Below are 15,453 nucleotides of genomic sequence, written 5' to 3'. Positions count from 1 at the left end.
AAAAACTCGTATTAGTTATATTATTATATTACTTTTGAAATGTCACTTTGCTATATCCTCTTTATTCCAAAGGTAACTATTTCCATGCCACTGTGTTATTTATAACTTGATACTGTGAGCTCTGTTTATTATCCCTTCTTCAAGGACCATGGCCTGGAAAAATGAACTGGGGGGATTATTAGATTTGAATGTTAAAAATCTGGCAACATTGAGATATTGGAGCATTTTAGGGGGAAGAAGAAAGGACCAAAGGACAAAGTGCCTCTAAACATTTATACAGTAGCATTTCTGCGTGTGTACAATGCTTCTTAATGTAAACAAGTAAATTTATATCCCTTTTAATTTGCAGTCCATTTTATGGATTTACACTGTGCAACTTGCACTTTACAATCTATGTACAGCTAATCTCTTCACATGAAATTCTCAGGGCTCAATTCAGAAGGGGGAAATTATAGGGGCCAACATGACAATGCTTGAAAAATGAGGAATGGGTCATAACTTTATTGGCCAGTGCCGCTATAGAGAAAATATCAAATAGAAAGTCACAAATGTATTGATCTTTTCTCTTATTCTTCACATTCAGATAGAAATGATATGGATGCTGTAACAAAGAAAAACAAACGGGATGGAACAGAAGTCACAGAGAGACGTAAGTAAAATAGTTTCTCAGAATAATTGGATTTAATCAGTTCCTACAACCATTGTTATGGTCACCTTTCCCTTCAATATTCATGGGATTAAGCGGTACATCCTGTACAAGTAACTGTAGATCTTTTGCCATAGAGATCCTTTCACCGTCTGAATGAATCATCTACAGTACCTCCAAAACATATGTGTGGATCAGGCCTGTGGTGGAATTAAAACAGAACTCAGATAACCAAATAGAAACTTCCCAAGTATTTCTAAAAAGTAGAATTATTTATATGGATTGGAAGAAGGAATTCAATCATCTGACTCTATAGAAAAAGATAATAAGAGCTTAATATCATATGAAATTTCAGGAGTATGTAGCCACTTTCATAGATGGTGTTTATTGGCCCTGCTGAATTTCTTCAGAAAAGTGGCGTCTTGCTATACTTTAAGTACTGTGCTTATAAAACTGAGATTTCAGCATTTCTCTGGACTAACCAAATGTTAATGTTCCAATTAATTTTCAAACCTGTGCACTGACTTTCTTCCACACTTCAATTTCAGTTATGAAGTTCTGAAACAGAAGTCTTTCTTTAGTGATAACTTATGTACCTCTTGTTCATCTCGGTAGAGCTGGCGGGGAGAATGTCCTGACATATTATGTCCCATGTGCTTATCTTTCATGTTTTTCTTTCTTTCTTTCCTCTTTATTCACAGTTATTACAGAAACGGTTACCACCAGATTGACATCTCTTCCCCCCAGTGAGTAGTGGCTATATAGAATTCAGTCTGAGCACGTCTGACTGCAATTGTGCATCCACTTTATTCTGCTCTCTGTGTCTTTTTCTCTCACACACAAGACTTGAAGGGCACAGATCCAAGACGGAAAAAAGTCTTGTTTCCAGTTGCTCTTTTGAAATGCTACCTATAGAAAAGGAAAGACAGAGATCAAAGTTAGCTAGGGTCTGTGTGGATTATTTTATGTGTATATGTACATTTCTAGAATTCATACAGAAGGTATGTCAAAAGGTATGTCAGCTCATAGAAGCTGACATGGCTCAAAATAAAATTTGAAATAAAATCCAAATCCCTGTATTATTCTGATCCATGATGACATGTGAGAATATATGTACATATTTTAAACTGATTGATCTCCTTCCATGACTCATTCACAATGTCAGTTCACATTTTCTTCCAAGCAGGACTGCTAAGTTCCCTAGCTTTGGTGCTATATAACTTCCTTTGCAGTACCAACTTAGAAAGCTGTGGATGGGATGAGATATTAACTAAAGTAGTTGGCTGTCTTTGGCTTTTAGAACTTTTGTGCCTGTACTTGTTGTGCAATAATAATAATAATAATAATAATAATAATAATAATAATAATAATATTTTTACCTTGCCTCTCCAATAAGATCAAGGTGACTTACAAAAATAAAATCCATACAATATAATAAAATAAATCCCACAATCCCCTCCCTCCTTAAAAAATCAACATAATAATTCCAACATGGCAATAATAAAATACATTTTAAATCATTAAAACAATCAGAGATAGCAGGAAGGAGGAAAAATTAGTTTTTTAAAAATGTAGTAAATAATTTGAGATGACCTGCATGAGTGATGGTTCCACTGAGACTATGTTGTATGTGCCCTTAATAATTGTTTAATCTCTGAAAGAACCTACGTATAATTAAACCAAATTTCAAATGGCACTGAAATAATATAAGTGGTAATATTCTTTGTCGACATATACTAATTTGTTCAATAACCCCCTACTCCACTGTCTCTGCTTTTGTGAGGTCAGAAGCTAATAGCTTTCAGTTTGTTACCTGAGTAATTTTTGGTGGCACTTTTTAGTGCTGAGTACAAACTCTTCTGGCTGAGTTTCACCCCTTTCTATCCCTCAACCCTTGTTTAATTATTTTAATTTCATTTTCATTTCTAGCATTGATTTTTGTTTCTAGCAATGTCCCTTTGTTGAAAACATAACTACTGTATATACTTGACTATAAGTCGACCATGTATAAGTTCAGGGCAGTTTTGGGGGCCAAAACTATGGATTTTTCTATGACCCTCGGATAAGTCGAGGGTAAAACCTAGGGGCATGTAACCAAAGATCTAAAGGATGAAGCAAGGGGAAATGATGCCAAAGAATACTTTTTTGTGGGGTTTTTGGGCTATGTGGCTGTGTTCTGGAAGAGTTTATTCCTGACGTTTCACCAGCAGTTGTGGCTGGCATCTTCAGAGAAGATACTGGCAAAACATCAGAATAAACTCTTCTAGAACATGGCCACATAGCATGAAAACCCCACAAAAAAACTATAGATTCCAGCCATAAAAGCTTTTGACTTCACGATGCCAAAGAACTTACAAAATAGCAGCAGGCATAACTGTTTGTGCTCACCCTAGAGGCTGGATGGATGAGAGAGTAGAGGTGGGTTACTGCTTCCAGGACAGATTACACTCTTGCCTTTCAGTTGTGGATAATTTTTTTTAAAATAAGAGTTTAATTACAGTATTTGCATTGACCTGTAGATGGGTCGACTCAGTTTTTTTGGGTCAGTTTTTTGACTAAAGTTTCTAGATTTCTACATGGGTATATACAATAAATGGGCAACAAATATTCTCAACATTGTCAGATATGTAAGAAACGTGTTTAGGTCATATGGCCACACTGAAAGGCCCCTATTCTTCTGTCACAGTCCCTGCCTTTTCTCACCCACAGTGTCTTTTTTTGTGTATTTTCTTTGACAGAAGGAGGTGGGAGCAGTGGACTCAAAACAACAGCTTATAGTGGAGGGAGTGGAGTGGAAAAGAGGACATACACCCATGGCAGCAGCTATGTCACAGCCAGTAAGTAATTCCCAAACTAGGAGCAAATGAAAACAACATCACAGGAGGTGGATAAATCAAAGTGGGAAGGAAAGAGAATGCATTGGTCACAGATTGTTTACCATTGTAAAATGATTAGCAGAGAGGAAAGAAAAAACCCTTCCTTGGGAGCCCTTGCATGGAAGAAAAATGCTTACCACAAATTATTTTTATTTTCAGGTGTTTATTGATACCTCTTTTGGGGGAGGTTTATCCAAACCATTTTTTATACGAAATGACATCACCAAATTATATTTCCTCGGACTCTTGATAACTGCTCAACCTTTTTCTTGGTGCTATATGATTGGTTCACCTTATGGGAGAACAAAGGGATCAAGTGTGACAGCTCTCAATAAAAAGTAATTGCACATAAGCAAATTTGGAATAGCCATACCTGAATGAAATTAAAACATTTATTTCTATCCTGCCTTTCTTCCAAAATGGGGTTCAAGGCATTCTTTGTCTCTTACTGGCCTCTGGAGAGCCCCAAGAATATGTGCTATTTTAAAGGTCCCCCCCCCCCCCCCCCCCGAATTATGTAGCTGCACAGAACAAAAGCCATACAAATTTCACAGTGGCAGCTACTGGGAGTAAGGTGTGGGTCCATTTCTTTGAGGTAGTGTATCTGCTTAAGGTTTGGGTATAAAGTTAAAAGGAGCTATCCAGGTTACTGAATCTGTTTTTAAACCAACTTGTGACTAAACCCCAGAGCAGACTGACCACCCTACCAACATGAATGGCCCCAGGTGCCTCTGGTCTCCACAGGCCACATACTCACCTTCTCAAAGTTATATAAATTCAGCTAATTAATCTAGAACAAATAATGTGTTTTCTTTCAATGCCTCTCACTGCAGTGGCTTTTTTTTGGAAGTGTTCATTTCCCTAGGTGCCTCACTAATCCACAGTGAATTAAGAACAGGGGATATTGGGACTTGTAGTTCCCAAAATGAAACAGCTCTGATTGGAGGTATGCTACTCAAAGCAGCACTAAACAAGCTCAAACTTCTTGAGTTAATAAGCCCTTGAAGTTCTGTATCTTTGCAAGTTGATTTGCAAGTTGGCTTTAAAAAGTGGTGTAAAGCTGGAGTTGGAGGCAGTCAACAAAGGTTACCTAACAACAGTTCTTTGTTCCTAAGACAGTTTAATGGGGAAGCCACTGAATGATACTAGTTCCAGAGCTACAAACAAATGTACAAGAACAAACCCCTGCTGAGACTACAAAGGGCCCATTTTCACAAACTGGAGGCTGACATCCACCAATTACTCACATGACTGTGTTTTGTTAGATGACAGCTATGCTTCAGTTTGAAGATCTGACAAAATTCCAAAGGGCAGAGAGTTATACAGTTGCCAGGCCTTCTGTCAAACTGCATATTACCCATTTTATTCCAGGCACAGTTTGTGTTTTGTTATGTCACCAATGCTGGGCAAAAATGACCCCATTGCCCATTATGACTTTTTGTAAGCTTCACTCTGGTTCTGAGCACAAAATCCATGCCATCTGTCTTCAAGGGCAGGACCTTTTTGTTGGCAGAGGAAAGAAGGAAGGAACATAATTCCATTTCTTACCAGCAGGAAGTGGCAGAAATTATTCAGATACAATCCACTAGGATTCAGTCTATGGGCCCGAACAGAAAAGCCAAAATAAAGCTGCTTTGGGTCACTTTGGAGGTATGCTGTTTAAATGATGCATGCATCTTAAGAGGTCAGAAGCTGTGCCAAAGCTGTGTTCCAGTCCTTAGGACTGGAGTGTGGTTTTGACGTGGCTTTCAGCCTCTTAGGACACATTATTATTATTATTAACCTTTATTTATGAAGCGCTGTAAATTTACACAGCGCTGTACATACAATCTTTTTAGTTAGACGGTTCCCTGCCCTCGGGCTTACAATCTAAAAAGACATGACACAGAAGGAGAAGGGAGTGGTGGAGGGAAAGGGTAAGAGGTCCAGCAGTTCCTCTCTACCTCCAAGGCCTGGACCAAGGCAGATGGACTGGAGGGAGGGCTTGGCTTCATAATGGATGGCTAATCAATTTCCAGGGGAAATAATACTCTCAAGTAGGATAATACATATACAGTACATAGCAATACAGGAAATGGTTTGATAAACAGGCACCAAAAGAACATCAAATAGTAAGCGACAATTATGCAGTGCCTGGGAAGGCTTCTCTGAACAGGATGGTTTTCAACTCCGTTTTGAAGCTGGTTAAAGAAGTGATGGCTCTTGCTTGTGGGGGAAGAAGGTTCCAGGAGTGAGGGGCAGCAAGTAAAAAGGGGCGAATCCGGGATGGGGCAGAGGAAATCCTGGGCTGAGACAGCAGACCTTGACAACCAGAACACATTCATTAGAGTCCCTGGAATGATTTAAAACTCAGATATTAATTTGTGAATCCCACCCCAAATCTTTTGTCCCTCTATCAAAGATAAGATTCTATGATTCTATGTTCTTAGAACCATTTCTTTCTTTCTAAGGATAACATAGTAATTTGAATATGAAGATTTCCATACCTGCCTGCATCGTTGCTAAAATGTCCCTGAAATGTCGCTCAAATGTGGAGGAAGTGTGTGTGTCTGGAAGCCAAGTGCGCTTTCTCAATTATCAAGGAAATGTCACTCCCTCCTTTGCGTGCCTGAATAGTTCCTGGGGAGTGGATTTCTTATGAATGCAAAGTTTACATTCATAGGAAATCTGCTCCCCTTGCAAAGATTCAGGTACGTAAGAGAGAGCACGCCTGGCTTCCAGACACATGCAATTCTTCCACCTTTGAGTGATGTTTTAGGGACATTTTAGCAGGTATGGAAATCTTCTATGTTGCTGTTCAATGGGTGAGCTCACACAGTCTGCCTCAACCTAACCTACCACACAGGGTTATTTGGGAGCTAAAAAGCTTTGTAAATCTCCCAGAATCCCCTTGAGTAAATTTAACCAACTCCAAAGCCAATTTACATTGTAATTTAAAGACTGTGCCAGTTGAACAGCCAAATGAAAGAATTTGAATTTATATTGGTTGTGCCCAGATAAAGGTCCAGGGCAATTAAGGGGATTGCGTGGCTCTCCAGATGTTCTTGGGCTAAAATTCCTAGCATTTATCAAAATTGCCTGCGATGATCAAAACTGATGGGAATTCAACAACATATTTTCATTATTACCTGTCCTAAGAGCCATTTTTGGTAGAAAGGTGGGATATAAATTTAATTTAAAAATTACTAGCAAGTCTACCATCTTAAATACTGAGGTCAAAACTGATTCAACATATTATGGGCCCTTCCCTTTGAGGAAAAGGCTGCTAACTCTCTGGAATCAGAGCTTGGCGTTGTTATCATTTTGCACTACCACTTGCAGAATGGTAAGTGGTTGTGGAGACTGGATGGTTTCTGGAAAAAACTTTTCCAAGATATGTCTGGCACTAGTGTTAGCCAAATTGTCCCTTCAGTGTCAGAGATGGCTTTTCTACAACCCATGTCTTTATGGATATATACACAGAGAGTGTAGCGAGGCTTTGTGGCTCACCTGTTGACCGCACTTAGGTAGAAATTTAAAAAGAACCTCTGTCATTCCCATCACAGACAAATCCACTTTTGAACATGTATCTGAGGAGGTTTTGTTTCATCTATAGGTGGAAACTCTAGAATGAATACCTCCTCTTCTTCCTACAAGCAGGCTACCACCCCTTCCTCTACACTTCCCAAATCACCTGGCTCAACTTTTGAACGAAAAACCTATGCTACCCGCCATGCTACATATGAAGGTACACAGTATCAATAAAACAGGAATTTGGATTATACTGACCAATCATTCTGGTTATACTAGGAGCCTGTCAGTGGATACTTCCATTTACAGTACCTAGAACTCACTTGTTTTGTATTCATCTATTCGTCCAGTGGCTTATTGTAGCTTGTAGACCAAGAAATGGAAAACAGCTGCTGTGTTATGGATTCCTGATTGTTTCAGCCATTTGGATTATAACATGATGCTTGGTTGTCTAATATAACAATTCAACAGTGCTAGTCATTTGCTTCCTCATTTCTGTTGTAGATTAACCAATGACTCTTCTACATATGTTCTTTGGAGCATCAAATGCTCTTTATTAATTCTTTGACATGTGGCATCATTGTGATACAGTATTACTTGACTGTCCCTTGCAGAATAGAACAACATGTAATCAAGTTTTTAAATTAAATAGTTTCATTCTTTTACAGGGAGTTCCAGTGCAAATTCTTCTCCAGAGTTTCCAAGAAAAGATTATGGTAAATTTATATTATTAATACTATGAAGGTCAACTTAGGGACCTGTGCATTTTTAATGGATTATGGTCAGGGATCTTAATATCTTATTGTTCAAGAATCATCTTATTCTCCTATTGGAATAAATTATGCAAATGACACTGATTTGCATATATTTTAAATTATCACTTTTAATCCTGGTATGGAATTTTTTATTTAAAATAAATTGCCTTCTTCCTTCATAGTTATGCTCTTAGTAGATAAAGAGATCCATGTGTCTGATATCTGTGCATAATGCAGAGATGCTTAATTAAAAAATATTGTCTTGTGTTTTTCAAGAAACTTGTAATAAAATGTTAACAAAGAAAAATTTAAAAAAATCTGTGCACTACAAAAATAACTCTTTCCCATTCCATCCCTTTGGTGCCATTCCAAGTACCTGAGCCCTAGTACAGAGATGAATGAAGACATTTTTCTTCCTGAGCTGGAAAAGCAAATAGTACCCTCTCTAAATCAATGTTTCCTATCTGTGGGAGAAAGCCTCATGATTATTTTTTTACTTTTCCTTGGCAATAATAATAATAATAATAATAATAATAATAATAATAATAAGTTACCTAACAATTTGCTACCTTTCTATGGTCCAAACCAGACTGCAGAAATAATCCAGTTTGAGAGCACTTTAACTCCCTGGCTACTATTACTGGCTATAATCCTGGGAATTATAGGTGGGACACAGACCGCCCCTTTGGGGCGGCTTGCACCTGCCCCTTTCCCCGATGGATCCTGGCCTGAGCGGCCACAGCAGCAACCCTAGAGACCCCGATCCGCCACTTTTCCAGGCCTTGGGGAAGTGGCAAAATGCCGGGTGTCCTTGGGGCTTCATGTCCCAGGACACCCCGACAGCGGCAGGGAAAGAGAGAAAGGGGCGTGTAAAGGCCGTGCCAGCAATACGCACGGCGAAAGGAGCTGCGACGTTTGGAAGCGGCATGGCCGTCACGTCAAAATGGCGGTGCCCATGTAGACTGGCCGCCGCTATTTTGACGTACGGAGGACATACTAGGGTTAGGGAGCATGTGAATGGTGCGCACTCCCTAACCCTAGAATCACTGCTGCCACGCTACATTTTAGCGGTATGTATTCCGCCATAGTTTATTGTGACATCAGAGTTCTCTGAGAGAGAAGGGTAAAGGTCTTACAGAACTACAGTTCCCAGAATTCTACAGCATTGAGACTGAGCAGTTAAAGTGGTTCAAACTGGATTATTTCTTCAATCTGTTTTGGACCTATGACACCTAAAACCAGCTGCCTGTCTTCGTCTGCCCCAGTAGTATGCCTGGCTCTGCACCTAGGGCAGTAAATCCAATAACTATGGCTCCATACAGACAGGCCAAAATAAAGCTGCTTCGGGACACTTTGGAGGTATGCTGTTTAAATGTTGCATGCATCCTAAGAGTCCGGAAGCCACACCAAAGCCACAATAGTCCTAAGGACTGGAGCACAGCTTTGGCGCAGCTTCCGGACTCTTAGGATGCATGCAACATTTAAACAGCATACCTCCAAAGTGTCCCGAAGCAGCTTTATTTTGGCAGTCTGTATGGGGCCTATGTAACACAGAACTATTGCTGTATATCACTGAAAGTAATGGTAATAATTGTGACATAAAACAACTAGCAAAATTAAAATTATAGCTTTAAACTACAGTATCATGCACACAGCCTAAATGTATTTACATGTACATAGTTTCATGTGGTTAAAGTGGAAAATTGGTAACATGTGATGTTTTTAAAGAAACATTTTAAAATATCTAAAAAATTAAAAAATTAAAAATTTGAAATTTGAAAATTGAAATTTGATTTTAAAAAACCAAAAATCCTGGGGTCTCTCCTTTCTCCTCCCACTGAGTCTCACCCCACTCACCCCATCTCTTCAGCATTTTAAAGAGGCACAGGCAAATGCCACAGCTCATTTAAGCCAAAATACAGATGTTTGAGGAGCAGTGGTATCACCCCCCTTTAGGGTGTCACCTGGTGTGGTCCGTACCCCCCCCCCATCCTCCTTATGATGCCACTGACGAATGCTACTTAGTCACAATTTTGACACAATCATAACTTACCCTGCAACTACTTTGTTTAGGCACTGGCTGCAAGGGGAGAAGGAGAAGCATTCTGACAGCAATCAGAACATTGTTGAATGATGATTCCTTCAGATTTGTGAGGTTAGGGCCAGAAGAAGTTGCTTAGTGAAGTACAGTATTAGCTGATACAGTGTTCCTGCCACCATATTCTAAGCTTTGTTTCTGCTGTGATTTTGAAGCTTTATTCTTTTGTTTTCACTTTTTTCTTCCATGTTACATTTCATGAATCAAAATTTAATATTTTTCCCCTTATTTTTTAACAGGTTCCTCTGCTACTAGGGGGCGAAGCCAAACTCGAGGTAAGTAATATATCCACATCACAGGGATTCAATAAATTAATTTAGGTGTGATTGTGGGCAGATGAGATTGGTACAAGGACTGGAGGACCTTTTACACAACACAGTTATAGCACAATGATTTCCCTTTAACTCTCATGTCTGAGTCCTATGTAATACTGGGCTTTGCAGTTTGGGGGAGGCCCTAGAGCTCTCAGACAAAGGATTTTAAATACCCCTCCCTAAACTGCAAGCCCAAAATTCCCTATGATAGAATTACAGTTAAGGGATTCATGGTGTTATAAATGTGTGAAAGGGCCCTAGGAAAGTAAGCATAATACAATTTCATCATGGTCATACCATCATTGCAGTAAAATCATTTGCAACAAGCAATTAAGCAAGTCATGCCAAAGCACAATGAATGTACTATCCCCATCAAACTTTGGGGGAGGTGAGCCTGACAAACCACAGGCCAGTGTTATCAGTCCTTTACAATACATCTTCTGCATTCAAAGCTATGTACAGGACATCAAGTTACCAACAAATATCCCACTTTATAAAAAGCTTTCTTTTTCCTTTTGTCTTTCACAGAGAGTGAAATCCGAGTGAGACTGCAGAGTGCTTCTCCATCAACCAGGTGTAAGTATTGCTGCTGGTTTTGTGGGTTAGAACAAAGGTGGCTGAATCTCTTTGATCAATAATCCATGAGTTTCAGCTGTTACCTTCTCCTTTGACCATTTGGTAGCTCTTGCATTTCCATGATGTCATCAAATATTTTCCCTAATCTGTGGGAACAATAGTATAGAAGGTCACAAAAATATATTGCTGGAAATGGGAGTCCTTATAATCCAATTGCTAAATGACACATGGTGCAGTCTTGGAAGGGTGTGTGTGTGTCCTGGGATGATACACAATGCATCATTTATGACACAATTACCCTGCCTCATTTAGTCACAGAATATTGCAGAGAGCTAGGCAATTGTAACCCTTCTGTGGTTTCCTACTACTTGTTCCAAGTCTTTCTTCTCCACAAAAAAAAAAGTGTTAAGGAGGTCAAGATAGAATAGCATCACATGGTGCTTGATTGCAAAGGCTAGGAGCTGTCCATCTGGTAGCAGGCCTATTTCCTTATCACGCTACACTTTTATAGTGCTATAGTCCACTTTAACTGCCATGGCAACATTCTATGGAATTCTGGAATTTGTAGAGGGGGCAGATAGTATTCTCAGTCAGGAAGATCTTGGATCTCACTAAACAAAAGCAAAACAAAACACAACAAAACAATAGAATTCCACAGGATGTTGTCGTGACACTTTAAGTGGAATATATTGTAATACTATAACAGTGTAGTGTGATAAGGAAGCTAGTGGGAAATGGGGCCACCAACGCAGAAACAAGGCCTTGCTCATTCTCTTCAGATTAATCAGAAGTTTGGTTTGTAGGTTTGTTTACTGAACTTTCAGTTGTAATGTGTGTTTGTTTGTACCTAGGTTTCCAATATCCCTTTACTCTTTCAGGGACAGAACTGGATGATGTCAAGCGACTGCTGCGGGGAAGTCGATCAGCTAGCGCCAGCCCAACACGTTCCCCATCAAGCACACTCCCTATACCTAAGAAAGCTGTTGTGGAAACCAAGATGGTGACAGAGAGCACACAGTCAGGTATGGTCTTGCTGGACTCTCTGAAAATGAAACCCAGGAAGTCCCTTGAGACCTCAGATATCTGACCACCTTTCTAGTCTATGGAAACAAAAATAACAAAAGGAAAAACACATGCCATTAAAAAATGCACAGCCTACCACATTCAGTCAAAACAGAGCTCTTGAGAAAATAATAGATAAATGCTCTAAAGCTGCTCTAAGGAACCTGTGAGCCTTTAGATGTCTCTGAACTCCAGTTCATAGTCAGCTTGACCAATGGTGTAGCATGATGTAAGTAGTAGTTCATCAACATTTGAAGACCAGAGATTGTCTGCCCTTGTTCTAAATGGGTAATGTGTGGAGCTCCAACTGCCTCCCATCATTCCTAATACAACCCCCATCATCCTTGCACTGCCTAGGGCTGACTGAAACTGCAGTCTAACATCTGGAATGCTATATAGTTTCCACACCCTTATTGTAACAGTGTGCACTTATTCTTTTCTCATTTAACTTTGGCATCTGAGGAAGTAGATGTAAGTCTATGAAAGCTCATGCTACCAACTACTTTCTTTAGTTAATCTCAAAGGTGCTATGACATCAGGTAAAACAGGTGAAAGAAAACAGCAAAGACAAGGCATTCCAAACACAAGCTGCACATATCCCCTTTTACAGAAGTTTGCTGCCTTTAGCAGAAGTTGCTGGCAGGTTGATGCCAGTGAGAGGAGAGCATGTACAATAGTTGAAAACAATGAGGCAGGTCTCACAAGTGATTCCTGTCAAAAGAAAAGCAATGAGGGCAGGGAATACACTTTTGTTAAGAAAGGGTGCTGCGCATGATGTCCAACTATGCCAACTGACAGCAAAAACAAACATCAGTTTTTAATATTTTAAAACAGAAGTGGGAAAACAAGAGCAATTTAATATATTAGAACAGAAACAGATTATTGTTGCTATTCTTATATAGTTGGGAGTCAGAAATGTCTGGCAATTTATTTCAAGGCAACCAGAGAGGTACCAGTAGTTCCTAATCTATCTTCTGCCTGTTTCTACTTTAGGATGTATTTATTTACTTACTTACTTAAAATCCTGCTGCCTTTTCCCCAACAACTGCCCAAGGCAGTTCACATCATGAGTTTAAACAAAAAACAGTTAAAACTATGGATAATTCAAAACTTAAAAAAATAAACATACATACATACATACATATTAAAAATATTAATTTAAAACCATTTGAAAAGGCCATTGAAATGAAAACACACACACAGACAACATACCCCAATGAAAAGACCTTCTGCCTCAGACAGAAATCCTGGGTAAACACAAACATTTCCACCTGGGAGGAAAGAGAGCAGACAAGAGGGCCAACCTAGCTTCCCCAGCAGGGAATTTTACAGTCTGGAGTAGCCACTGAGAAGGCTGTCCCCGTGTCTTTCCCAAACATGCCTGTGAAAGTGGTGGGACTAATGGTCCTTCCACACTACACTATTATAGTGCTAGATTTCACTATAACTGCCATGGTTTGGCCTGTGGAATCCTGGGATTTGTAGTTTAGGGAGGGGCATTTGGACTATCCAGTGAGAGGCTTCATGTGCCTCACCACATTACAAACCCCAGGATTCCATAGGATGCAGCCATGGCAGCTAAAGTGGAATTGTAACGCTTTTAGATTGTAAGCCTGAGGGCAGAGAACTGTGCGATTAAAAATAATAATTGTAAGCCGCCCTGAGAGCCATTAGGGCTGAAGGGCTTGATATAAATACCAAAATAAAATAAATATAAATAAATATTACTGTGCACTTCTCTAAAGATCTTAAGATTCATGCCATCTGCTTCTAGCGTGCATTCAATCTTACTTTTATTTCTAAGTGCTAGAAACCTTTTTAAAAACAGATTAAATTAGGTTTTCAACAGAAAAGATAGCTATATTCTGATTATTAAATACTAATCTACTAATCTAATCTAAATCTAAATTTGAGGTGTCACTCTTTGATTTTGCTTCAGTCTCAGGGACATATGACACCACCATCTTGAATGCTGCCTTGCCATCATACATGTGGTCCTCCACCCTGCCTGCAGGGTCATCTCTTGGCGGTTACCACAACAACATGGCCCAAAGCTCATCTCTGATCAACACTGCAGCCCATTCGACTGGATCAGGTATATCTTCAGTGCAGCAACCAACAGCCTTACCAAGCCTGCACAAACCCAATGGTTGCTTTTCCTAACAATCATGAGATGATTAATTGTGGGTCATGATTGAGAAAAGAAGTTGCGAAGTCTGAGGATGAAAAGTGAAATGGGAACATTATGTGCTTTAAATGTTTTTTCTGCATTTCAGTTGTTCGTCACCTCCTTCATTTATTTTCACAAACTGTTTTTATTCTTGGGGTCTTTTGGGGAAGGGATTTTCCTTCAAAGCTGATTACATGAGTGCTTTTTAGTTTATTGATTTATGTATTACCTTTCTCCTCTCAAAATTGCAGGGTTGTTCCACTTCTCTTGGGGTTTCAGAATGTTAGTCAGGATGAAGAAGTGGTGCCTTTTCTTAATTCACACTCTGTCCTTGAAATTTAACTGAATAACAGCAAAAGCTCAGTTCTGAAGAGGCTAGACAACTGCTTGTAATATTAGAGGAAAAGGAATAGGATTGCAAAGTGCAACAATACCAGGGACTTATAAATGATTTTTTTTCAAATGAATTAATGGTACCTTTACTGTTCAGTCAGCTAGAAGACAGGTGACAGTATCATGACCCAGATGTACTGGGACTTTTCTGTCCTTTTATGTATAAATAACACGACTCCTTATCTTTCCATATAGTGTTTGGAGTCCCAAACAACTTGGCTCCCAGCTGTCCCACTCTGAACACTGGTCTCAGCACTTCTTCAACAGGTATTGGAATGGTTTAGAATTTGCTAAGGAAATTGATATTTTATTTTATGCAGTGGTTTAATGTGTTACTATTGCTTATTATTTGTTGAGGAACATGTTATTGTAAGGATTTCCATTCCTAGTTGCCAGCAAAGGAGGCTTCCATACCTTTCCTCCAGAGTAGGATTCCCCAGTGTGCATTAATTTGGCATCATTATATTATTTGTGCTTCACCTGACCCTGAAAAATAGTCATTGCACTAACAGTGTGGGAATTTTCCATTTTTGAATCCCAAAGACACATCTCAAGATATGCATTGATTCCACCATAGAATGTTACAAGGATTCATGCACTTTTGAGAGAGTAATTAGAAGTGGTATGAAAAATAGGTAAACCTAATGTTAACAGATTGCAGTGCTGGCCTGTAATCATATCAGTTGGAGGGTTTCTGGGAACTGTGACCCCAAAAGGTAATTATCTAAGTTCTCAACTTCATTGTTTAGGGGTGAATAATTGCCAACAATTCTTTCCAAAAAGGTCATAGTTGTAGCTATGCTTGTACTTTCTAAAACAAGCAAACAAACATGCATCTCAACCAGAATATTTTTCTTTGCAGTATATGGTGTTCAAAACAATCTGACACCAAATACAATTGGTGCTGCCAACGCTGCAACCGCAACCTCCACAGGTAAGTAATACCACATTATGAAAATATTTAAGATACAAGGTTTTTCCCCTAGTACTAAGGCATAAAAGGGCCCTAGGAATTAGGATCCTGGTGGAAGAGTGTTGAAAAATTGCTCCTTC

At 39.2% G+C, this 15,453-nt stretch overlaps 1 protein-coding gene across 2 annotated transcripts in view; it reads left to right on the top strand.

Moving 5' to 3' along the window:
- The first annotated feature begins 594 nt into the window (after positions 1-594).
- COL17A1 (collagen type XVII alpha 1 chain) overlaps positions 595-15,453 on the top strand; it is a 69,277-nt gene continuing 54,418 nt past the window's right edge. For both annotated transcript variants that reach the window (XM_089509825.1, XM_089509824.1), the window contains exons 1-11: positions 595-649; positions 1,348-1,392; positions 3,385-3,483; positions 7,118-7,249; positions 7,701-7,748; positions 10,125-10,160; positions 10,728-10,775; positions 11,654-11,797; positions 13,777-13,932; positions 14,596-14,667; positions 15,263-15,334. In XM_089509825.1, coding sequence (XP_089365951.1) covers positions 595-649; positions 1,348-1,392; positions 3,385-3,483; positions 7,118-7,249; positions 7,701-7,748; positions 10,125-10,160; positions 10,728-10,775; positions 11,654-11,797; positions 13,777-13,932; positions 14,596-14,667; positions 15,263-15,334 — 907 coding nt within the window. The remainder of the gene's footprint in view (positions 650-1,347; positions 1,393-3,384; positions 3,484-7,117; positions 7,250-7,700; positions 7,749-10,124; positions 10,161-10,727; positions 10,776-11,653; positions 11,798-13,776; positions 13,933-14,595; positions 14,668-15,262; positions 15,335-15,453) is intronic.

The sequence above is a fragment of the Sceloporus occidentalis genome, unplaced genomic scaffold, assembly GCF_023333645.1.
Source record: "Sceloporus occidentalis isolate IW3139 unplaced genomic scaffold, rSceOcc1.0.p SCAF_2, whole genome shotgun sequence".
NCBI classification, from domain to species: domain Eukaryota; kingdom Metazoa; phylum Chordata; class Lepidosauria; order Squamata; family Phrynosomatidae; genus Sceloporus; species Sceloporus occidentalis.
This window is presented reverse-complemented; position numbering and strand designations above follow the sequence as displayed.